The sequence below is a fragment of the Cynocephalus volans genome, chromosome 2 (genome assembly GCF_027409185.1).
Source record: "Cynocephalus volans isolate mCynVol1 chromosome 2, mCynVol1.pri, whole genome shotgun sequence".
Lineage (NCBI taxonomy): Eukaryota > Metazoa > Chordata > Mammalia > Dermoptera > Cynocephalidae > Cynocephalus > Cynocephalus volans.
This window is the reverse complement of record NC_084461.1, coordinates 216,772,830-216,798,224: the sequence shown is the minus strand read 5'-3', so window position 1 is coordinate 216,798,224 and position 25,395 is coordinate 216,772,830. Positions and strand designations below refer to the sequence as shown.

General features: G+C 46.7%; 1 protein-coding gene across 1 annotated transcript in view; it reads left to right on the top strand.

Annotated features, from left to right (window-relative positions):
• Positions 1-25,086, top strand: part of GRB10 (growth factor receptor bound protein 10) — a 162,593-nt gene extending 137,507 nt beyond the window's left edge. The window contains exons 8-17 of the mRNA XM_063083332.1: positions 313-381; positions 1,657-1,794; positions 3,201-3,311; positions 4,971-5,069; positions 9,798-9,875; positions 10,591-10,707; positions 11,578-11,644; positions 11,867-11,954; positions 20,041-20,134; positions 21,993-25,086. Of these exons, the coding sequence (XP_062939402.1) occupies positions 313-381; positions 1,657-1,794; positions 3,201-3,311; positions 4,971-5,069; positions 9,798-9,875; positions 10,591-10,707; positions 11,578-11,644; positions 11,867-11,954; positions 20,041-20,134; positions 21,993-22,139 (1,008 nt within the window). The 3' untranslated portion in view covers positions 22,140-25,086. The remainder of the gene's footprint in view (positions 1-312; positions 382-1,656; positions 1,795-3,200; positions 3,312-4,970; positions 5,070-9,797; positions 9,876-10,590; positions 10,708-11,577; positions 11,645-11,866; positions 11,955-20,040; positions 20,135-21,992) is intronic.
• Positions 25,087-25,395: the final 309 nt, after the last annotated feature.

The window sequence follows — 25,395 nt, the reverse complement described above, 5'->3', positions numbered from 1 at the left end:
CATGCCATGCACTTGGTCACTGAATTGTAATGCTGGCATCCCCCTTTGCCCTGGTGCACACCAGGAGACAGGAATTCCATGTGAAACATACCAGATATTCCAAACTTGGATCCAGCATTTCAGGAAACCAAATACAACCTTTAGAAGTGGGTGTTTGCTCTGTGATAAGGGAAGGAAAAGGACCATCACTGTAAATGCAGGTGTATTGAATGGTACCTGCAGGAACAGTTTTAAAACGAACATACCTGTGAGTGTGCTTTTCCCCACTCTGAAGCTAACCTTTAACATATTTGTTTCTCCCCATTTCCTTAGAATTTCTTCCCAGAACAGATGGTTACTTGGTGCCAGCAGCCAAACGGCAGTCAGACCCAACTTCTGCAGGTACTGGGCAAAAACAGGCTTCTGCTGAAACAGAGCTTCTGGAGAGAAGTCCTGTTGGAACTGTAATGGCGGTATTGTAAAAACTGGAAGAGGTCACATCCTTGATTACATCGTAGCCTTGGCTCCTAATGGGGTTTAGAGTAACCAGATATAAATGTTTACTTGGGAAATCTGTGGGGAGCCAGGCTCCTTCAAAGTGAAACAAGCCCTTACAAACAGGACAAATTTGTTCTGTCTTAGCAGCAATCGGAGTGATGCCATCACTGAGCAAAGGCGGGAGGGACAGAATGGGAAGTTGAGGTCTCATCTCTGGGGATGGGTCTCAGACAGGCCACTGCCCAGCTGCTTAGAAATCTCTGCAGAAATACTGAGTCTACTTCTCAGTGAAAAATGACTGGGTTGCTGCAGAGTCCTTTTAAAAGTAACTTACTGTACGTCAAAAAAAGGAAAAAACTGTTTAATTGTCCTTCTGCTTTCTAAAGTCTGTTCCAATAAAATCCGGTCTTGCCCCACCTCCCCTGCAAGAGGAGGGAGCCCTCGGAGACCTCAGTGCTTAATGCCAATGACCACTCCTCCAGGGAGATAGGAGCGGGAGAGGGAATATTACTGCGGCCCCTAAAAATGTGTCCCTGTACAACGTGTTGAGTGAAAGAACAAAACATTGCCTTAGGCAATCAACAGTATCCAGGTGGTATCAAATATAAGAGAAACTACTAATATTTAGTTTCTTCAGAATTCTGCCCATAAGCCCTTGTTTCTCTGCTTCGACGCTCACCAGGTTTGTCTCCACCACCTGAAAGATGAGAGCTTCGCAGCTCTGTGCTGGTGGTCTCTGCATATGCCTTATCAATCTGTTCCAGTAAGAGTCGCCCGTTGCCGACACTCAGTCATCATCCTCCATGCACCATGACAGTGAATGGCAGATTGCTTTTACTTGCCTTGACTTTGAGATGATTCGTGTGCTTTATGAGGGGGTGCCACTATCTCTTGAGACTCTGGAAGGACTGGGCCCAAGAACACCAGGGCTCTGTCCAGCTTCCCATCCCACGTGTGTTTTCACCAGTGTTAGAAAGGTCCATTTGCTTGCGTGTGTTTAAATACAAGTTATGTTCTATGCAACACCAATTTAGATGGGATTTGAAGACTTTCGAAAGGAGAAAACTCTGACCAGAAAGAGTCTTAATAATTCAGAACATATCAGCTATGCTAATAACATATATGCTTTAATTAATTTATGTTAGCATTATCTGATTTTTAAAATTTGCTCTTCAACAGAGTTTTCTAAACTCCAGTAGCTGTCCTGAAATTCAAGGATTTTTGCATGTGAAAGAGCTGGGAAGGAAATCGTGGAAAAAGCTGTACGTGTGTTTGCGGAGATCAGGCCTTTATTGCTCCACAAAGGGAACTTCAAAGGTGGGTTTTAAACCCCACCACCCCTGGCACTGATTGTGCCCCCATCACTCCAGCTGGGGGTGTTCACCGTGAACTTGGGCTTTACTTTAAAGTGCACCTTACAGGCTGGCCAGTTAGCTCTGTTGATGGTTAGAGCATGGTGTTATAACACCAGGGTAGAGGGTTCAGATCCCTGTACCAGCCAGCAAACAAACAAACGAATGAATGAATGAATGAATGAATGACACCTTAGTCTCCTCCAAGCTCATGATAACTTATTAATAAGCTAATTGTGCAGCAGCTAAACTTGGAGTTCCTGGTCTTCTGGTCTACTTCAGAAACCAGGTGATGATGCAGACCTGGGAAACCCTGGCTGCCCCAGGCTCTTCAGACACCGACTTAGTTTTCATAATTTGGAATTTGGGGCCCAAGCTAGCCGTAAGAATGTTTAATGGATTATTGCCACCCTAGTGCCAGCCTCACACACGTTGTCGTAGATATTTTATGGAGAAAATTGCAGTTTTATATGTGTCCCCAGTGGGAAGAAGGGGTGAGAGGTAGAAAGCAACCGCTGGTTCCAGAGAGAGCTGATGGCGTTGTCGACTCAACCTGGGTCTCCTTTGGTCTTTGCACTCTGACCTACTCTTTTCTTATGACTGTCCCATGTGTACCCTGCAGTAGGAGCCGTGTCTGACCATCCTTGGCTGAGCATTTGCCTTCTAGCAGCTGCAGTCTCTTCTGTTCTTGCCTGAGGAAAGGAGGGGGGAGCTGGCGGGACCCCAGGCGAGGGTGCCGAGCATCAGGCCAGCTGAGCCCGGGTCTGCAAAGTCAGCAGCCGCCGGACCTGTGAGCCGGGGAGCAGGAGCATCTTCTCCAGAGAAGGGCTTTGAGCGGATGCAGCGCAGGGAAGGGTGACTTCCTGACGTTTCAGCTCTGACCAGCGGCTCACTCCCGATCCTCGTACACACTGAAGCCAGGGACAGTTTGTAGCCTAGAGCAGGATGGAGCATGGGTGGAGGGTTGAGGAGAAGGGTGGGACAAGCCACCAGTGGAGGGTGAAGGCTCAGCTGGACTCTGAACACACTCAGCAAAGGTGACGCGGGTCCTGCATGGAAGGTGTGCTCCTCACTTTGATCTCTGGGCTGCAGATTTTCTCCTGGTTTTTACCTTGACTCTGCTCACGGGGCTTCGATTTGGCAGAAGAATCAAATACATTCCAACGGTCCTATGTCTGAGAATTTCAGAAGTGATGTTTTTGGGTGAAGCTGGTGAATTTGGTTTTAGTTTAGCACTGATGTCACAGCAATGATAGCTGCTACACTGTTGGCGGGGAAAGTACCCCGTGTGTGCACAGATGTGAAAGCATTTGCTTTCTGCTGTGCTTGAGATGAACCCTCCACGCTTAAACCTGGTCAACGTTTTCACAGGAACCCAGACACTTGCAGCTGCTAGCTGACCTGGAGGACAGCAACATCTTCTCCCTGATTGCTGGCAAAAAGCAGTATGGTGCCCCCACAGAGCACGGGCTCTGCATAAAGGTACTCAACTGCTAGTCTGTCCACACACTCAGAGCTCACTTTTAGCATCCTGCTGGAAACTTGGGAATGAAACAGTCAGTTTCTCTTTTGCCCAGTAGTGGGTTACTGCTGCTTTTGTTTTTAGTAGAAATACAGTTTCACACTGGACTTTCTCATGTAAAAACATTTATTGTGTGCTTACGATATGTTGGTCCTGGAGTAGCTCAGAAGCTCTAGGAAAAGCAGACACATGATGGACAATACCAGTCGGTGGTCTCAGTGGCTTTGGGCTGGGCAGCTTTTGGTCTTAGGGGCTGACTGTGGCCATGGCCCAGTAATAGTAGTGGGAGGAGGAGGCAGGTTAAGGAAGCAGACATCTAGTCTGTCATCAGGGTGGCCTCCAGGGTACTGAGTGAGCTGACACCTGCTGCGTGGGCTTTTGATCATGGGGACTGTTGGATAAGAGTGACCACAGCACTGCCGACCCTCTACATGGATGTGTGTGAGGGCGCACACATGCACACACCACTACACAAGCACACACATACGCGTGTGCACAAGCACATACATGCACGTGTACACATACACACAAATGCATACACCCCTACACATACACATGTGCACACATACATGCATGTGTACACGTACACACAAATGCACACATACACACTTGCACACACATGTACATGTATGCACACACAGACACAAACACATACTTATGCACGTATACACACACGTGTACACACAAATGCACACACATACACACACCTGCACACATCTATGGGCAGGGCCCAGTCTTCTTCCCCTGGTGAAGTGGTGTGGTGTTGGTAATAATGATAAATGGTATTTACTGAATGCTTACTGTGCAAGAGATGAAGGTTTTACCTCCGTTATCTTACTTAACATTCATAGATACTTGTGGGCTGGGAACAGAATTGGCCACGTTGCCTGCATCAGGAGGCCAATACGTAGGTGTGCTCAGAGTCCCCCCAGGGCCTGCCTTCTTAGCCACAGCCCAAGCCCCATACTGAGTGGACACGAATGTGCAGCAGCAGGGAGAAAATTCTGTCTTAAACTATCCTATACCTACTCATCGAAGGCTGTTTTGGTTGCAAGTAATAAGAATCTACTTCAAACCAGCTGCAGGCTGGGGCGGCCTCAGGAGAGGCTGGAGGGGATCCAGGCAGCCAGCACCTCTCCCCTTTGGGGGCACTCGAGAGCTTCCCCCTTGCTGCTGACCCTTGCAGGAGCCCCTCATCCAGCCACCTCCTCAGTCTCCCCAGGAGGTGCTTGAAGATCTTTCCTTCTGCAATTCAGGTGGCAGGTTCTCCTCCCATAGTATCCAGCTTCCCCCCAACAGAGTCAGACGCCTCTTCTGCTGGGTTCTGTCAGGCCCACCATGTTGCCTTGTGATAGGTTGTTTTCCTGATAGTTTGTCTCCCCCAAAATTCCAGTCAGGATGGCTGCTTCTTCAGCTACCCCAGGGCTAGTCCGTGGTGGGTGATTGGTAGAGGCTTGTCGAGGAGGTGGGAGGTGAACACACGACACAGGCGTGTGTGCACCTGCCGTGCTCCCTGAAGGTGGTAGGTGGTCTGGCATGTGCACAGTGCAGACCACTGTGAGAGGAGCCGTGTTTCCACTCACTGCGCTGACTCATCGGTTTTTTCATTACCCCTTCAGCCAAACAAAGTGAAGACCGAAGTGAAGGAGCTGCGGCTGCTCTGTGCGGAAGATGAGCAGGGCCGCAGCTGCTGGATGACGGCCTTCAGGCTCCTCAAGGTACGCGCTGCCTTGCACTCTGCATGTGCAGGGCTCTCGGCTTGCACAGTTGGCCCTGCACGGGGGGCCTATTCCGGCATGAAAGTGCCCATCACTTTTCCACTGTTCTGTCACAGTATTTTACTATCAAGAGTAGTAACACATCTTTCCAAACGTGTTCTCAGGAGCTTCTCAGAGGGCTTCGTATTGAAAAGGTTAGAGCCGTGTTTTCTGACCTCAGCACTATTGACACTTTGGGCAAAATGATTTTTTATCTGGGGGTGAAGGGGGCAATCCTGTATGTTGTAGCAAATTTGACAGTATCTCTGGTCTCTGCCCACTAGATGCCAGTAGCACCCCTCAACCAGATGAGACAAGGAAAAATGTTTCTAGATGTTGAGAAATGTCTGCTGGGGGACGGGGGGGTGGTGGTGGGGAATTGCTCCTGGCTGAGAACCACTGGGTTAGAGGAATGGGATTAGAAAGGTCAGGACCAGGGAGAAGGAAGAAATAGCACGTGAGGAGTTGTAATTATTTTCATGACTGACCAGACTCTCAGCTGAAAAGCCAGGGCCATGAGGGACACCTGGTGAATTGTGCGGCTTGCCGGAGCTCCCTGGAGGAGGTGGTGTCTCCTGACTGTAAGATCTAAAAGAAGTTTATTACACGGAACTTCATATGGGATAATGCCCTTGATAGCAGTTTTGTTGTAATTGCCAAAGTGATTTCATAGGACTCTTTACTGTGATCGTGTTGGTGAAGCTAAAAGCATAGAGTTAGGGCACATCTCACTTTTGATTCCCACACACGTACGATACCCCACCTGTCGGGAATTACGTCTGTAAAGTCCACATGAGTTGCAAGTTTGTTGACCAAAATGAACTTGGCTAACATCCGGGGGTCTCTGCAGGAGATGTTTGTTTGGTCAGCTGAGGTCAACGAGTACAATGGTCTAGGGATTTCTTTGTAAAAAACTCCCAACCTTCATTGAACTGCAGGGGCCTTTCAGCTCGTCCAGAGACTCAAGTGACGTCAATTGAGATGAACGAGCAGATGGAGGCTTAACTCAAAATCTCCTTGAGGTGCCACAGGACTTAAGCTCAGTGGATACACGTCCTGTATCTCTCTTCCAGATCCTTATTTTGTTTTATTTTTTCCACTGATAAAACAGAAGAGAATTAAAATCAAAATTTTACTAATTTATAGTGGAAGGAAAAACATTGGTCTTAGATATTATAGCTCCTAGACTACTTCTTTATAAGCCCGTTTAAGTCTGAATTGTCACCCCTGGAGAACTGCATAGAAAGGTTACAAGTATCCATTGAGAGGAATACTTTGCAGCTATAAAAAGACTGAGGGTGCTCTTTGTGTTTTGTTATGGAAAAATTAACAATAATTAAAAAGCAAAGAGCCATAAAGTATACATGGAGTATGCTCCATTTGGGGGCGTGGGGGGGGGGAACTGAAATATATGTTTGTCGGGCTAGGGCTCAGAGACCCTTCAAACCCATTGTACAGACTGGGTCACCAGAATCCTCACATGCCAGGCTGGGTCACAGACCCCTCACATGCAGGTTGCGAGCTAGGCAATTTGAAAAAGACCCTGGGAGCTGCTGGCAAGGTTGACATACTTCATTCTGATGTGAGCTTAGCCCTCAGCTTCCTCAGCAGCAGTAGCAGCAGCATCCAGCAGATCCAGCAGCAGCAGCAGTGGCTTCCTGGGACATCTTGGGGGCCCTGACAGCAACAGCTTGCAGTATAGCTTCCAGAAGCAGTAGTGGCCCCCTGGGGGTGGGGTGGGGTGGTGGGCACTGTGGCTCAGAGCCTTTCATCCTTTACGCTTAAGTCCAATAACCCATGAACACCTGGGTGCGAGTCAGACAGCCAAAGAACACCTGGGCACACATGCACAGTTAACATCAAACAAGCTAGGCTCAGCAAGATTCCGAACCTCTGAGAGATCTTGACCATTTATTTCATTTTCCCTACAGTGTTCATTTTTGCTGGTGTGTACGTGGGCGTTGTATGAGACTGCACGAAGAAAGAGAGAGGTTACGGGTGGATGAGATGTAGCCATCCAAGTAGGGACAGGGCGAGAGAGAAACTTTTAAAGTTTATGGGCAAGTTTGATTTTTTTTAAATCTGTGAATAAATAATCTCTTTAGGAAGAGGCAAGGAAAGGAAGTGAGAAGGGAAAGTGGTGGTACTGTCTGTGCAGCTGTACGTAATATTACTTTGGGTAACACGTATAAACCCAGTTTGCTAACCGTTGCTAACTGTTCCTAGCCGTTGCTTCATGAGTGAGAAAGAGCAGATGTCACTCCTTTATGGAGAGGCAGTGGGCGGAGCTGTGTGATGATTCTAACCGACTTACCATCAGTGCTGACAGGAGTATGTTACGTCATATGTTAAGTAACATAGTGAACGTCCTGAGCGTTTACGTGGGCCAGGCTCTCTTACTCTCTTTACACCCATTACCTCATTTACTCCTCATAGCTGCCCAGTGACACATACATTTTCCTGATCCTCATTGTGCAGATGACAAAACCAAGGCCCCTGGCATGGCAGCTGGGCTGTGGGATCAGAGCACCTGCGTTCTGGCTCCAGAACCCCTTTCCTGCACCAGCTTTGCTGCCTTCCCTGAGAGCCACCTGGAAGTGGCAGATCTAGTTCCAAGTGTACTCTTGTTGTCCTGGCCACTTTGCAGGGAGCACTTTGCCTCTGGTGATCCACAGATTCCAAGGACACGAGGGTATATCTTGATGCCACTCTTATGGAAGGCTCAGGGCCTGGACCTGGCAGGGGTGTGGCAGTGCCAGGCTGCTGGGCCAGTCTCAAGTGAAGTGGGAGCCAAGTTACACACTTCTGCCCTAACTAGTTTTGCTCTGGGTCTGCTGCTGATAGTGAGGAGGCTTCGAGAAAGGCATGCGATGTCAACAACTGTGGCATTCCTTACGACATTCTGATATGCCTCCTCCCTCCCTGCCCTGTCTCCAGTTGTCTTGATTAAAGAGGGGGAATGCGGGATTAGAAGAGGAGGTTCTGCTCCCCGGCCCAGCTCCCCCATGTTGCCTTTGGAAGGGAACAGGGTAGGCTTTGTTCGAGGGACTTGTGCTTCTAGAAGCCATGGGGAAACCTCACATCCCTCTGTTTCTTGTCCCTCTTACTTTCCCAAGGTCCTACTTGGATGTGGGCATCAACTCATGTCCATGGTCACGCTTGGCCTCCTCGACAGGCAGACAGATGCCATGGTGGGGTGTGGCCTGTGGTTGCAGGGAGCAGGCCCAGGCAAGGACCCGTGAGCCTGGCCTGCCTGGCCTTGCCCTGCACCTGTCATGAGTCTGGGCAGCATCTTGTCTGCTCCAAATCCTCATTGAGGACAGGGCTTCTTAGTGCTCAGAACATAGCAGATGCTTAGAAAAAGGGAATTGAGTGAAAGTGGGGCCAGCCTAAACTTGCGCCCTGACTGTGACCTTTCTTCTTCTGTTACTGTATCTTCCTCTTGCCTGCTGGTGTCACGGGCAATGCCATGGTCCACCCAAGACTGCGCCCCTGCCGGGGGGTTGTCAAAATCACCAGACAGGGAATTTGGACTAAACACTGTCCAAGAAGAGTCTGACTCCACGATGTCTTGCCAGCAGAGACTAAGGAAACGTGGGGTTGTGACTGTTCATGGTTGACATGGAGATCTTAAATGTAGTACGTCGTGTGAAGTCCCTGCCAGCGTCAGCCCTTTAGACACTCTTTTCCCCTAAAAGTGGGTCAGTTATTCTGTGTCTTCATCTGCAGGAAGTAGAAGACATGCAGGGCTCCTTGTTTTATAGCACATGTCAACACAGAGACCCTGGAATCCTGCATCACAGTCATCTTTCACTGTCCCTAACTCCAGCCAGGTGTCACTTCTGTACAATGGATAATGAATCAGTGCCAGCAACATTGAAATAGCAGTTTTGATGATATTAAAATCGTAGGACCCTGATTCCTTCCTTTCCTGTGACCTTGGGCAACTTACTTGATTCCTTTATGCTTTGGTTCCATTCTCTGCAAAATGGGGATAATTACGAGGGTACTTCAAAAAGTTCTTTGGAGAATAGGACTGAAAGATAATAAAAATCTTTCCCTGAACTTTTTAAAGTACCTTCATATAGTTCACAGCTCATAAAATGGAGAGGATTAAATGAAATGTGGGTTGAGCATCCCTAATCCAAAAATGTGAAATTCAAAATGCTCCAAAATCCAAAACATTTTGAGCACCAACATGACCCTCAAAGGAAATGCTCATTGGAGCACTTCAGATTTTGTATTTTCAGATCAGGGATGCTCCACTAGTGTGTATTTTTTCAAATATTCCAAAATCCAAAAAAAATATATAAGATCAGAAACACTTCTGGTCCCCAGCGTTTTGGATAAGGGATACTCAGCCCGCGATACAAGAAAGCACTTACAACAGTACTTGGCCCACAGCCACACTCCAGTAAGACTGATTGTTGTTCATGTTGTCTTTGTTATGTCTGTCATTGCCTGGCTTATTCCAAAACCAGTCAGCTCTTATGTCCTGTGGGGTGACAGTGGCAGCGTCCCTGAGAGCAGTGCTCTGTATTGAGTGCACTTCAGACCACAGAGGCCATTAACAGGGTACCATCCACTGTTCTGTACTCAGCATTGCCTGTCCCTGCCGTGACATGTGCCACGTGCTGGGGCCTTGGGGGCTCTCAGGCCCTGGTGACTGACTCTGGCCTCTCTCTTCAGTATGGAATGCTCCTGTACCAGAACTTCCGGGTCCCTCAGCAGAAGAAAGGCCTGCTCTCGCCCTTCTCGACACCAGTGGTAAGTATAGTGTGACCTTCAAAAGTCAAGTTCCTTGTCAGCTGCTGAATCTGCATGTGTGGTGGACGTCACACAGGGTGGCCAAGAGAAGCTAAGAGAAGCTCCTCCAGGAAGGGCATGTGCCTTTCAGGGAAGCCAGTATGTCCCACGACAGTCCGTCTCCCAGGACATGGGCTTTGTCATCGCAACAGTGAAGCTGTGGGGAGCAGAAGCCTCCCTCCACCTTCCTGCTGCCCATTCCTGCTCCCCCGCTCAAGGTTGTGTAGGTCGTTGGCTCTCGTTAAATGCTCAAAAATGTCAGCAGCCCCTTTTGGCTCTACTGAGGAGTTTCTTCCCTGCCTTTGGCTTTTATTGCTTTAGGCCAGGACCCATGGGCGCTGTTGACCATTATGTTCCCATCATACAGTCTTCTAAAGACCCGAACACGAGGCTCACCTAGATGTAGCATTTCTTTGATGTGTTCTAGCACAGGTGAGGAGCCTGTGAGACGCTGTTGGCGCCAGGTGACCTACCAGCAGCCTTAGAATACGGCTAGATGATTGGAACGTTTCTTATTCTTAAGAAAAACCAAAGCCTCTGAACCTTAGGGATTTGGGGGGCGGGAGAGATTCTCTGTTGTCCTTTCCTGGCCATCTTTGTGATTATTTCATGCCAAGATTCTCTCATGTGCAGCTGTTTCCCTACATGTTGAGAACTTGTGGCCTTTTCTTTCCAGCGCAGTGTCTCTGAGAACTCCCTTGTGGCGATGGATTTTTCTGGGCAAACAGGAAGAGTGATAGAGAATCCGGCCGAAGCCCAGAGCGCAGCCCTGGAGGAGGGCCATGCCTGGAGGGTGAGGCTGTGACCCCAGTCCCACCTGGAGAGGCTCCCTCGTGGCTGGTGTCCTCACCCACCTGGTCTTCTCCCAGAAGGATGGCTCTGGGGATGTTGACAAGGGGGTGGCATGTCGGGTGGGGGGCATCTGAGTTCTCAAATGCAGGAAGCAGGTGGCACGTCTGGGCACCTCCACGTTCCCAGCACCCAGCCATCCCCCACTGCCTCCCGGACCCTGGGCTTTCGTGGAAGGGATAGGATTGGAGCAGCACCATCTGCCCTCTTGGGCTCACATGCAGAGCTGTTTCTGCTGATGAATCGTCAGTGGCTGTCTGTGGGGTGCTCAGAGCCCAGGCCTGATCTGTACCACTAACACTTTGAGCCTTGAGCTCTTAATCTCCAGATGGGAAGAATATCATCCCACGTTCAAGTTTGCCTGAGACCTGAAGACCCCCTGTCAGCGTGAGCCGGGTTCTGGCTCTGAAAGCATCCCTGCTTGGGCTTCAGAGTGTGCAGAAAAGCAGAGTCCCCACGTGCAGGGTTCTGGAGACCCGTGTCTTGACAACTGCTTGAGTTTACTAGAAAAGCTGGTGCCTTCTCCTAAGACTGACAGGCTTTTCACGGTGTCTTTTGTGTGAGAAGCAAGCCTCTTGACTTCAATACTGGGATGGCTAGAAGTATACCAGGATGTTTTTGGTTTTGTTTTTAACCACGGTGACCCACGTGAGCTCGTTCTCGGTGGTCAGATAGGGGGTTCCAGTGGGTGAATGGCCCCGGGATCCTGGCCAGTGTCCTCACAGCCATCCTGCCCTGAGGTGGGACGTGTTGAGTAGCTTGTTGGTGTGTCAGTCTGTTGTCTTCAGTGCTAACGTGGGGATTTCTTTTGCAGAAGAGAAGCACACGGATGAATATCCTAAGCAGCCAAAGTCCCCTGCACCCTTCCACCCTCAGTACAGGTAAACACAGCATGTGGCCTGGTATTTTTGTACGTAAAAAAACTAGAACAGCCCCTGCTTCCCCACCCCTCCTGGGCTTCACAGAGTTGCCCGTGTCCAGAGTGCACCGTGAATGGTGTAGCCGTGGGCGTCGGGGCTCCAAGTTGATTGGTTAGTTGTGCTTCCAGGAAACCATGCTGCAGACGTACTGCAATGCCACCTCCTGTTCTCTTTCCCCCACAGTGATTCACAAGACGCAGCACTGGTTTCACGGGAGGATCTCCAGGGAGGAATCCCACAGGATCATCAAACAGCAAGGGCTCGTGGACGGGTAAGGAACCAAGGAGAGCTGCCATCCACAGAGGTTTTGGGGTGCTGGGCGTAGATTCTGTTTAATTCCTCAGATACCCTTGCAGGTAGGCAGTCACTTTATCCGCATTTTTAAGAGGAGGAAATGTAGGCTCAGAGGGATAAGGGTGTGCAGAGCCACAGGAAGGGGCAGAAGAGATGATAATCCTTGTGTGTCCAGACCATGTCTATAGGGATGCGTGATGCTCTGCCTCCCAGGGGAAGTCTGAACAGGTGAGGAACGCAAGAACCAAAAACCCGCTACACTCCTTCAGTTTACAAAAGTTTTATTTTGGAAATTTTCAAATTTACATAAGAGAAGAGCGTCATGAATCTCCACTCACCCCTTGCCCAGCTTCAGCAGTTTGTGATCTTATTTTTTCTGTGTCCCTTCTCATGTTTGCTTCTCCGTCTCCTCTTCCTCCCTTCTTCCTCCTCCTTTTCCTTTTTATTCTTCCTCCTCCCCCTTTCCCTCTCCCTTCTCTTCCTCCTCCTCTTTCTTTTATTTTAAAGGAATTTCCAGATATCCTAAATATTTCCTAGTAAATATATTTTAGTGCATGTCTCTAAAAAGTAAGGACCCTTTTCTGTTGACATAACTACAATATCGTTACTACACTTAACAAAATGAGCAAGGATTCCTTACTATCATCTAAAATTCATTCCATGTTCAAATTTCCCCAGTTGTTACCAAAAATGTCTTTTAAATTTAGTCAATTCAGAGCAGGATCCGCAACGTGCATTTGGTTGCTGTATCGCTTCAGTCTCCTTGGCTCTACAGTAGTCTCCCCCACCACTTCATTTTTCTTCTTTCTGTCATAATCTTATTTGTTGAAGAAGTGGGTCATTTGCTAAGTGCATACTTGTGGTTTCTTTTAATATGTTCCTCTGTCTCCCTTATTCCTGGGAAGTGCTAGTCAGCAGCTTGATGAGAAGCAGATTCGTTTCTTGTGGTGAGTCCTCCAGCTGATGCTGTGTGAGGTCTGGTCCTCCTCAGCCCTGCTGGGGCTGAGCAAAGGCACCGGCAGGCGTTGTCAGCCCGAGCCGTCCTGATAAGCTTCCCCAGCCTCACCCTGCTAATGGTTTTAGTAGCAATGGGTGCACTTGCCCAGGTTCACTAAAAGGTAGCTAAATGCTTGGTTTCTCCCTTTGTCAGTTTTCAGGATAGTGCGTTATTTTACCATCTTCCTTTAGTGACAAATGAGGGCTTGTTTTGTTTTGTTTTTTAACTTTTTGTTGTTTTTTTTTTTAACTATCACAGTGAACTTACATTTTTATGTAGTTGATTTATTTCAATCAAAACTTCTTCTCCTCGATTCTTAATTTACCTCTCATTGGCCAACGAGACCCCTTTGAACCTGCCTCCTGATTTCTCTTACAGCACTAATAATGTTTGATTTCAGGTGTGATGAGAGACACACCAAGCTCAAATGACACATTTCTCATAGGAACCCTGACTCTAGTGGAAAATGGTATGTGGAGACCACAATTTTTAGGTCTTTTCAGCGGACAGAACTAGGACATAGTCTTTTTTAAAACCAAAAAATAAATTATGGTTCACATTGATATTGCCAATTCAAATATGAGATTACAGGGTTTTTATTTCTTTGATTTGGTCATATTTCTCTTCTCTTACTCTGAAGATCTTAGTGACTAATGACATTAACTTAACTTATGTACTTTATATATAATATCCATGTATATATCTCTATATAGATAGATGTCAGAGGACAAAATTCAACAAATTTAGCTAAAGATCTCAGTGGTGATTCTAGAATCGAGCAACACTTTATTCCATAAAATAGAGTAAGCATTCCAATGAGACAAGCAGAAGACGTTGGCTTTAGTGACAGAAAAGGCTGAAGAAAGCAGAAGCAACAAAAAGTGGATTGATCATTTCAAAGTTACTTTCCTTGTAAGGTGGGGACAGGGAGACAGAGCAATAGAAAAGTAACTGATTATTTAACATCAGGTTACTTCAGAAGGCTGTCCTTTCTGGGCAGGGATTAAAGTAGAGGGAACTTCCTGATCATGCCAATTGAAGATCGAAACTGCCTATTTGGGAAATTGGCCGTTATCTGTCTGTGCTCATTTCTCCAAAGGTCAGACCACAACTTAGTTCAGATTTGGTGACATGGAAATTAGCAGGGGTGGCTCCTGATTCTTAATCTGATCTTTTAGGGCCTAGTGCAGGAACTTAGTCTAAAACAGTGATCTCCTTTCATTTTTATTTAACGTATTCATATAACACACACATACATATACATATATGTGAAACATCTTGAAAATATTAATACTGATATTAATTCAGCAAGACTCCTGATTGAGATTTCTTTGCAGTCCTTTTAATCCCTAAGAAATATTCCAGGCAGGTTATATTAAAATACCAAGCTTTAAGTCACAGTAATTCTCTGTGGTTCTGCCACCAAAGCGTTCTGCAGTCAGTTTTGGCTCTTTCAGTGTATGTTTGGTGTTTGTGAGTGGATCCGATTTATTTCCTTTTTGGTTATGTGCTGCTTCTTAAACTACATGAAATATTTTCATGGCTCCAAAGTCAAAATTATGAGATAAGACACGTTCCCTGTCGACTTTACCCTGCCCCTCCACCCCTGCAATAGGCCACCATTTTTATTATTCCTGTTTGTTCATCCTTCTGTACTGTCTTTTTAGAACTATAAGCAAAACATGGGTGTTTTCATGACTGCCCCTCCTCCAGCAAAGGCAGTGTAATGTGAGCACCAGGCTGCACCTGCCTCTCTGGCTGTCCATGCCCAGGACCTGAGAGCAGCAGTGTGTGGACAGCTGTGTCTCCTGTTCACTGCCAGCTCCTTTTGTGCAGAGAGAACACCATTTTTTCCAATCACTCCACTCCTAGGAGACATTCAAGTGGTTTCCAGGTTCATTGGGTTGAATGTGTCCCCCCACAATTTAATTCCCGCTGTAACTGGGAGGGTGGGAAATCTTGTTATGGTAATTGAAAGGTGGAGCCTTGAAGAGGTGATTGGATTGTAGGACCATGCTGTAGTGAATGGATTAATACTGCTGGTCAGGGGCATGGTTCTGAAGGCTTTAAAAGAAGAGCACATGAGAGGTTAGTCTCTCTCTGCTCCTCCATTTTCTGCCATGTGAGACCCCTGGGTCACTGTTACCACCACCAAGACCTTCACCAACTGTATTCCCTGGACTTTGGACTTCCCAGCCTCCCAAACTATAAAGTTCATTTTCTTTATAAGTTACCCGGTTCCAGGTATTTTGTTATATGCAACAGAAATGGATGAATACACCAGGCTTTTGTTAGGACAGACAGTGCTACTACATCATTGCATAATTTTACTGGTATATCTTAACTTTGCTGGTGAGCTCTTAGAAGTGGGATTGTTGGGTGGAAGGGTAAATAAAGGTTTATGTAATGTTGTGAAACATTGCTGATTCCCCTAGCTGGTGTCACTGTTACTGTCCTATCTGTGGAATTCGTCCTCAAGAAGTGCACTGGTTTGGTCTCTAGGTGACCCACACCGCGGGAGAAGTGAAGGTTCCTCAGGAAGCTTAATTTGGTGCTGTGGCCCCTGAGTGTCCCCCTCACCTTCCTAAGGCCCAGGGCAGTGATGATCTGTCTGCATCCCCGAGGAGCAGATGAGTGGGAATCTGAGGACACGGGGACCCACATGTGGGTGGCATATGTGTTTTGCCCTCTTTGGATGAATAGGGCTACCTCTGTGGTGGGGGGGTCCACATTGCATATTAGCTCAATCCGACCAAGTGAATTGCATGTCAGCACCCCCCATTATTCTTTGCTAACCATGTTTATCTTTTAACTCATTCTGGAGTGGAATCCCAGTCGGGGGCTTCCATCCTGCCAGACTTGTGAGGAGACAGGGCACATCGCCTCTCTTACCTTTCATCCCCCCAGGTGAGCCCTTCTGGCGGAGCCTGTTTTCTGTATACACAGGAGTTTCTCTGTGTCCTCCGTGGAGACATGTCTCTAAGGCTGTCATTTCTAGTTTTGACCTTAAGGTGCTGGAGTGCTAGCACAAGACACAATACAGGTGATGGGACCAGTGCAGGTGTTCTCACAGGGATGCTCATCTTCTGCTAATTCCTGGGTTTAGGGAGGGCACATGTTTCCAAAATGAGGTAAACTAAATAATCCATTTCTAATCTTTATTGATCCCTGCAGAGATAATGAGGGCAGGCCGGTTTAGAGTGTCAAACATCAATGAAAACAGCTATGAAACAGTGCAAAAATGGCAGACACTAGCAGTGTTAAGAGTATTTCCTGTAGCTTTAGCCTCAAAAGCTGTATGGAATTAGAAAGAGCGGGACGAGAAAGAAAGAGACATCAGAGGCTTCAGTAGACCTGGGAGGTGCTTCTGGAATGCCCAGGGCCCCGGCAGCCTCCACCCTGTGCAAGTGCCAGTGTGTGCTTGTGCACATGCGTGTGCTTGTGCCCACCAGCCCTGCATTGAACTTCCTTCCCGTCTTGCTGCCTGCAGCCCAGCCCAGCACCTGCAGGAGAAGGACCTTCTCAAGGGCAAATGGAGCTCTGTTGGCCCCCTACTGAGCCTTCCCCCCAGCCCCCGAAGCCCCGGCTCCTGACCCTCAGGACATATGGATAGGCCTCTCTGCTGTCCCCAGCGTCAACCTCTGCACTGCCTATCTAGGCTGCACTTCTACACTCCACGCCCTTCCGCTTGTTGGAAGGAAACTTCCTTGGCAAGACTTGAGTTCTTTGATGCTTTCTCTTCCCTGAGAGACAGAGGGAGGGCGCTGTCCCCGAGACTCACAGGGACCTTGTGAGAGGGACAGTCCACTCCTCGTCTGCCTTTCCCACTGAACCTACAACTCCTCTGTGACCAGCTATGTAACCCTGGGGAAGTTGCTTAAGTTCTCTGTTCCCTTACCTCGTGAAAGGAGGGTGATAACAGGGTGGTTGTGAGGACCAGGTGTGTGAGTCTGTGTACGAGACACTTTGCCTCGTTGTAAACATGAGCTGCTGGTGACTCTGTCACCACCAGCACCTGGCACAGCGGCTCTTCTTGCTCCTGTGAGTGGGCTAATGAGTGCACCATCCCCAACCTCAGCTCCTCACGAAGGTGAGCGCACACCCTGGGTCCTCGCTACTGCCCATGCAGGTCACGTTCGTAGCTTCCTAACCTGGGTAGTAGCCAGCCACTTGTCCTCGCCAGCCTTTTCCCTGTGATTGTCGTCTTAGAAATCACCAAACCACTGTACCTGACTTGTGATGACTGTTATTTGAGGCTGCCATGTGTCGTGGGCTGTAATATACAACTCGGTGTGCGTGTCAGCCACAGCCTTCTAGACGGTCCTGCAGAAGAAGTGTGACTGCCCTTTGCAGATGAAGAAAGAGAGGCTGAGAAGCAGGTTGCCCAGGATCGTGACTCCTAAGCCATGTCCCTCTTGGCCCTGTAGACTCCTCCGCATCAGTGGTCATCTTGGATAGACGACCCTGTAAAACCCAAGCCTTCAGGTGGCCCCAGGCTTTCCCGTGGCTGAGCCCGCTCCTCTCCAGGGTGAGCATCGTGCTCCGAGGTGGACAGGCCCAGGCACGCTTGTGTCCAGTTGTAGTGTCCTATCTGCAGAAGGCAACAGCAGGTAGTTAAGGGACCAGCTGAGAAGGGGATAACCCTAACCCTCCTGTTACATCCAGAGCCCTATAGACACCTGCCTTTGTGCAGGTAACAATGTTTTATTTGGAATGACGTAACTCAGAAAAGAAAATAGATTTTTGAGGTAGATGGGGGAGCCCAGTGTGTACCACTACCCAGGAGAGGAGTTGGATTTCCTCGTCCTCTCTCCTGCTCTGGACACATTCCACATCGGTGTCACTGATTCTTAACACTGTCCCCTGCAGCCTGTCTGAGCCAAACCATGGAGTTCCCTTCTGGTTGGTGTTTCACAAGGTGTGTCCTGCAAAATACTATAAAAAAGGAGGTTGTATAGTCAGGTAAGATTGGAAAACTCTGTACTGGAGCCCCATAGAGATCCACCATGAATGTTCACATTTTAAAGGCTCTGAGAAGTCCTGTAGTAAAATAAATCTTTTTTACCTTTTTAGCACAGGATTTTCCAGTCTTATTTAACTGCTTTCCATCTTAATATTATCATATAGAATCTGGTGATTTAGCTCATTGTTGTAGTTTGGTTTCTAGTTTCTTTAAAGCATGTTCCTTCTCAGTCTGTTTCTTCTTTGTAACTTGGATTAGGGCTTTGAGACTCTTTTTCTTTCTTTCTTTCTAGTGTGTCACTGTCTACCTCATCAGCTAACCCAGATTTTTTCATGTCAGAGCAATGATTTTGTGCTGCTTCGTGCTAGTGTATTTTTTTTAACTTATTTTGAAATAATTTTAAGGTTGTAGAAAAATTACAAGAATAATATAATGAACTCCTGTGCACATTTCACCCAGATACCCCTGTGGTTAGCATAACAGCACATCTGTTTGTCGTCATCCTTCTCTGCTACTTTTTTCCTTAACCATTTGGGAGTAGGTTGTAGTGTGATGCCCCTTTATTTCGAATTTTTTCAGTGTAAAATTTCTGAACACAAAGACTTCTGTTACATAACAGTCCTGTTGTGAAAATCAGGAAGTTAACATTGATTCAGTTCTGTTTTCTGGTCTGCATGATTATTCAGGTTTTACCAATGGTCCTAATTGTATCCTTGAAATCAAAAGAAAAACAACCTTGATTCTAAATACTCTCTTGTCTCAGCACATCTTTGTAATCTTGCTGCTTTTTATGAGCAGAAGCTGGTTCTTATAGACCATGCCTCGATGTGGGCTAGGCTGTTACTCGGCACTAGATTTGGGTTGTGCATTTTTGGCAAGAGAACCCTGGAAGTGAGGTTCTGGCCTCTTCAGCACATTCTGTCGGGAGGCCCTGGGGGCAGATCTGCCTCATTCCTGGTGGTAGGGATTTGAACGCTTGAGGAAGATGGTCTCAGCCAGCTTTCTTCACTTTAAAGTCTCTATTCTCCCCTTTGTAAAAAGTGACTATTAGGGGTAAGAGATGAGACTACTTGAGACTATGAAAATATCGTTTCTCTTCTGACTTCCATCAGCTAGCTTAGCTCCATCGAGCCTTCTTAATCAGTTGCCAAACAGTTTTCTAGTTCACTATTTCTTTATTTACTTAGCTGACATCTTCTCTAAGGAAGGGCTTTTCCTTCTCTCCTATTAATTTATTTGCTTATTTATTTATAAGAGCTGTATGGACTCCTGGATTCCTGTTGTATTTTATGGCTTATAATTCATTACTTCCTTCTTATTATGATTATTGTGGTAAAATATATATAACATAAGAATTTCCATTTTAAGCATTTTTAAACATAAAATTGTGTGGAATTAACATTCACTGTGCTGTCTGACTACTACCTCTATCCCCCAGATTTTTTCATCATTGTGAAGATAAACTCTGTCCACTAAGCGGTGACGTCTCATTATTCCTTTCTCCCCGTTTCTGGTCACTTCTAATCTGCTGCTGTCTCTGAATGTTTTTTTCTTTCTAATTTATTTTTTCTTAATTGCCCCATGATAATTGTATATACTTATGGGGTACAATATGATATTTGGGTGCATTTATACAGTGTGCAATCGTCATATCAGTGTGCTTAGCATGTCCGTCACCTCCAACATTTGTCACCTCTGTGTTTGGAACATTCAGCATCCCCTCAACCAGCTGCTTCAACTTATACAGCAGTTAGTTGTTGACTGTGGTCTATAATAAATTACTATTACTTATATTTATTTTGATGCCTTGATTTAGCCTCCTGGGTCATTTAGACATGTGCCTGTCATTGTGTGAGCACTTCCTGACTTTCTGGCATAAGATTTTCCAGTGTCATCTTGTAGTCTCCCTACCTTAGCCCTGGAGTCCACCATCTCCCCAGGGAGCCCCAGTTGCTTTTGATGGAGAATGACATTTCGAAACTACCCTCTGAGTGCCAAGTGTGCTGTTGCCTTTAAAGGCCACTCAAGGCCAGAGAGGGAGAGAGACACTGGTTCTGGATTTTAAAAATTGTTAACAATTGCATATTGTTTTCCATTCCCCAGGCTTTTTCTCCTCCGTGACAGCCAGAGTAATCCAAAGGCATTTGTACTCACACTGTGTCATCACCAGAAAATTAAGAATTTCCAGATCTTACCTGTAAGTAAATTGACATTTTCATACCAATCCCTATGTTTTTATTTTCTGGTTTCATTCTTTATGCAATTTTTAAGTTATCAGCTAACAAGACCAGCTATCATCAATTATCAGACAGTTTCAAGCTCACAGGGGAGAAACTTTCTAGAGTTTCTTAGAGGTTAATTCTTTGACATTAGACCAGTGTTTGCCTAGAAATAATACCAAAAGTGGTGATAGTGTGCCAAGGCCTTCCCAGCACCTTGGAGCTCATCATCGCAGCTGAAACAGCCCCTGACGGGGAGGATCAAGGTCAGAGGGTGGGTGGACATGGAGGGGAACAGTTAGCTGTGGACACAGTGCTGTGAGCAGGAATTAGGAAGCCAGGACTACACAGCAGGTTTGGCTGGTGGCCCCTCGCACCTAAGGAATTGGCTGGTTTTTGCTGAGTGTACCAGGGCTACTCAAGAACGTTGTAGGAAAACTCACCCACGGTCAGGTCCCCCCCTGCCCTGCCCCAAGGAGAGATTGTGTTCCTCTTTGCACATGGTCCTTAAATCAGAAAACAGATTCCACCTTTGAATAATTCCAAAAACATCATTACAGAATATGTTAGTTGACGCTGCTTTTTTTTACAAAGCAATTGTTGGATTTACCTAATGTAGTCTGACTCTGTCTTCAGCGTGCCTAGTTTCAAATTCTAGTTCAGTTTGGGTGTCATGCCAGCACCTCCAAGAATCCACAGTTTAGCTGGGGATACGAGTTACAATACACAATGCATAATGAATTGATAAAGTCTACAGGTGTTGATAACTTATCTACAGATGAGAAAAATGAGGTTGGCAGCTTTCCAGGGCTTACCCTGTACCACAGCAGAGGGAAGGAGCAGAGTCTAGGGTGAGCTCAGGCTTCCCAGGTCCCACCAAACAATATATGCAAACGTGGCAGCTATTATTCAGGGGACAGTGCCTCATTCACAATTCTTTATGTTTTTCCACTGTGTTATGTTATTGACACGGATGTTGTAATTCTCTTAGCTTAAAATATAAAATAAAATGGAAAAGAATTTTACGGTGAGCAGAGTATGTAATGCCATTCTCCCAAATAACGCCACATCCTACAAGTAGCAGAGCAGCAGCTTAGGATGCACAGCAACGAGACTGCAGCCTCTGGGCTTGCAAACACACAGCGGGATGTGCTTTTAGCTCCAGCAGCGTTTTTGGACTTAAGAAGTGGTTCTGCGTTCATTCATCAACCAAGGCTTAAAACTGAGCCATTCCATATGAACAGGGCAGTGTGACTTTCCCCTTCTGCAGTGTAACGCAGTCACTGAATTTAAAACTCATCGAGTTAAAATAGACATTAGGAATATGCGTCTAGTTCTTTTAGGGAAATATTGTAGAATTCCTCTATTTTAATAAAAATAGCTGTCACATAGTCCAAGGACCTAGGAAAGTTGCCTTACCTACATGATCTTATTCATCCCTTACAGTAAGCCTACAATTGCTTTACATTGGAGCACAGTGGGCCTCCGGGGTTTAAGGAGGTTGCCGGAGGTCATATAGTGAGGACCTTGGTCTGTGTCCTATTTTCATGGGGCGTGCTGTGAGTAACTCTCACAAGCCAGGTGAGCTGGGAGCAACTTAGAGCCCCTTCCCTGCGGGTTTCATGTCTCAGCCAACATCACTGGCTCAGCAGGGTGGCAGCACCCAGCACAAACACTCCACTCCCCGACCTTTGCACCCAGCCTTCCCTAGGCCCTCTCTGACTGTGCGTATCCCTTGGGAATCAAACTGTGGGCAAAGATGCTCCTGACCAGGGGCCCCAATTTGCTCACCGGGATCGTGCCCTTAACATGGTAGGTGTTTTTATGTCTCTCTAGTGCGAAGACGAAGGGCAGATGTTCTTCAGCCTTGATGACGGGAACACCAAATTCTCCGACCTGATCCAGCTGGTTGACTTCTACCAGCTCAACAAAGGAGTCCTGCCTTGCAAGCTCAAGCACCATTGCATACGCGTAGCCTTATGACTTCCCACATGCTCACAGCCAAAGCCCAGAGGAAGTCAACACTGGAACGAAGAAAAGGGCTGTGCGATGGTTAAGAACACACTTCTATTCTGCACCTTGGGACTTGGAGCGAGGTGGGTTTGTTTGGTGCCAATCAACCAAGATCGACTAGTTTGTTGGACTTAATGAGATTTGCTGCTGCAAATCCAGCAGGATCACCTCTCTTTGTGTTGGCCAAATTGGGGAGGGCATGAAAGATCCAGTGCCGATTTGAGAATAAACTGGAATGATGGTCTTGGCTAGGCCACGCAGGAACAAGAACCGGAGAGAAGAAATCAGAAATGAACTCTTGCCCTGGAATAATCTTGACAATTAAAACTGATATGTTTACTTTTTTTGTATTGATCTTCTTGCACTCCTTCTGTGTGTTCAATATTGTATTCAGCCTATTGTAGGAGGGATGTGGCTTTTCAGTTTATACAAGACGTAAAGAGTTTTGAATGGGCAGACTCCAGATTGAACATGGGTCCCCAAGTCTTTCCAGAGGGTGGCCGGTACCCTCTGCAGTTCGCCACAGTGTGGATTCAGCGCTCAAATTATAAAGCACCCCGAGTCCTTCCCAGCGTACTTGAAAAGCTTTTTTTGTTGTTTTTGGGGTTTTTTTAAAAATAAAAGGTGTCAACTGCAGGAGGCGTTTGGTATGTTTTGTGGACGCAGTCAAGCAACCAGAGTCTGTTAACCGATTCTCTATGCACAGATGTCTGATCCTTTCATTATTAGCGTCTTGTTCTCCACAGTGCAGGAGATTTTATTTCCTTGGAAAATTCGGTGTTCCACAACACGCAGGGCTGAATGACCTCATTCTGGGTTGATATAGGCTGGCCCTCTTGAGATGTACCCGGTGCCCATTGTCTGCTGGCAGTGGACGCCACACAGTCCACTAGGGTACACTCTCAGCCTTGCATTTCCACAGCCTTCAGCCTGTTCTAGAACGATCACTGCCTTACCCCTCTGTGGTGGCGTGAGTTGTTTCATGGCTGGTCTCCCTCGGGGGATTAAAGGATCTAAAGAGAAAATGATACCTGGTAAGCTTTGTGCTGTGTCCTGTGTGTTTCCATGGTGATAGAGACAAGGAAACATTGCAGAAGACTCAAGCACAGGCTGGCATTTGAAGGTCTTTGCTTGATGACCTCCGTCCCGCTGAAAACCCTCATAAGCCAGCACATATGAAGCAGCCCGAGGCTCCTGTGCTGGCTTAGGGTCAGAAGTACCTCACAGTGCTTGTGGACATTGAAGAGTTTTATCCACACGACACTTGCTTCCTGCTCCGGGAGAGGAGTCAGACCGTGGCTTAAGTTGTCATTCGGTCCCCTCTGCCCCCCAGGCAGTCCCCTTTGCCACATCCCCTTAACTGAATTATCAGATGTGAGACTGGCCTTTTCTGTACCTTAGATCTTTGCAAAGCAGGAAGGACTCCCTTGACAAGCGCGTGGACTACTGTGGCAAGCAGGATTCCCTTTTCTGAGATGATGCCTGCGTGGCTCCTCTGAATCTGTGCTAGCCACCGGATTCCCCAAACCTGACCCACTGATTGGCTCCCTAAGGAACAGCATCTCTGCTCTTCAGTTGATGTGCGTAGTGTAGGGCAGACGCATAAGGAGCTTCAGTAAGGCCTATCTGCTATAATGAGTCTGCAGCATAGAAACACTGTATTTTAGTTTACAGCCTATACTCTAGTTGTTTTCCATGAAATGCCTACTTATACAAATGAAGAATTTTCTAGTAAAACATGTTTTAACCATAAACGCTCAATCGCATTTTCTTCCTTTCGCAGTCAGTTAATCTTTGGGACAGTTGACAATGAGGTGACTCTCCAGTTCATCCTGGCAGCACACTCCCACTGACCATCATTTTAGGGACAGATACTTCAGTTATACCGTGAGACCTTTTTTTATTTTTTCTCTTCACTTGTTTGAGGTGAAACCTCTTAAAGGAAAACAGTTCTAGGATTTTTTTTCTGTTTACGTAGACCAGTCCCTTCCGTGTGACCCCTGCCCCACGCCTCTGCCAGTAGACAGCTAGTATTTGCAGTATTTCGTATTTATGAACATGCATTTTATTTAAGGGGAGAACAGAAGCTTGACTCTGATTCAAAATTTTGTATGTAGCTGGTTCGACATAGTCTTTTGTATTTTTCCAGCCGAAGTGAAATTGTTGGAGAATGTAAGCCGCCTCTGCGCGGTCACAGACTTCCTAAGACACCCCGCTCGCTGGCCTCTGTGCTGGGTTGCTGGGAATTCCACCTAGAAACAGGTCCCTGGAGCCTGCGGGCATCCAGCTCCGCAAACCAGGGCTGAAGGACAGTTGACTTTTATTTTTGTATTTAATTGACATGAATGTAAAGGGGACAGCTCAGGGTTGTTTTGGAGCCTGTTGACTTTTTATCTCTGCCTGTGATTTTCGTTTCTAAATGAAAACTCCATGTAGCAACCTGGACTAAGTCGAGAAGGAAAAAACGCCAAATGCTTTGGGTATTAAGAGTTTAATAGGTAAGCTCTGTTCCATTAGGTGTTAGCGTTCCAGAACGTTTTTTTTTTTTTGTTTGTTTGCTAAACCTTAAAGAAACATGTGCCTCAGCCTAGATGTTTTGTCTTCTCTTTTCTGCACTTAATACCTGAAAGTGTGACCGATCGCTACACCTTTCCAAGGGTGGACTAGCTCATTGTAGATTTGTGATGTCACAGTGCAAACGGCGGTGACCGTAAAATGGCCTGATGTGTAAACGTTTTCAGGGAATGCGAAGTGTTGATTAAGAGACAAAACCTTTATTCCATGTGCTTTGCTTCGTTCTGTACATAGCTCTTTGGCTTGTGAACCTAATTGTAAACTTTCAGGTATTTTTGTACAAATAAGGGACTGATGTTCTGTTTCTTGTAATTAGAAATAAACATGAATACAGTGTTCTTCATTTTCTACTGCTCGTAATGTCTGTGTCTGTGTCTGTGTTTTTTAAACTCTCTGGCTGGTCATCCACTAAAAACCTTTGGAAATGCCTCAGAATATTGGAAACATTCTTCTTACCACGCATTAGAAACTAGCATGAGGCATTGCCAGCTGTTTGGGCTGCTTCTCAGCCCTGGCGAGACACAGGATTCTCAGCTCAGTTGTTGGTGCCAGGACAGCCTCAGTGGGCCTGCTCCCTCCCCATCCTGCCCCTACTAGAATCACAGCCCTCAGAAGGTTTCAAAGACAGATATCCATGCAGGCTTAACAAAGA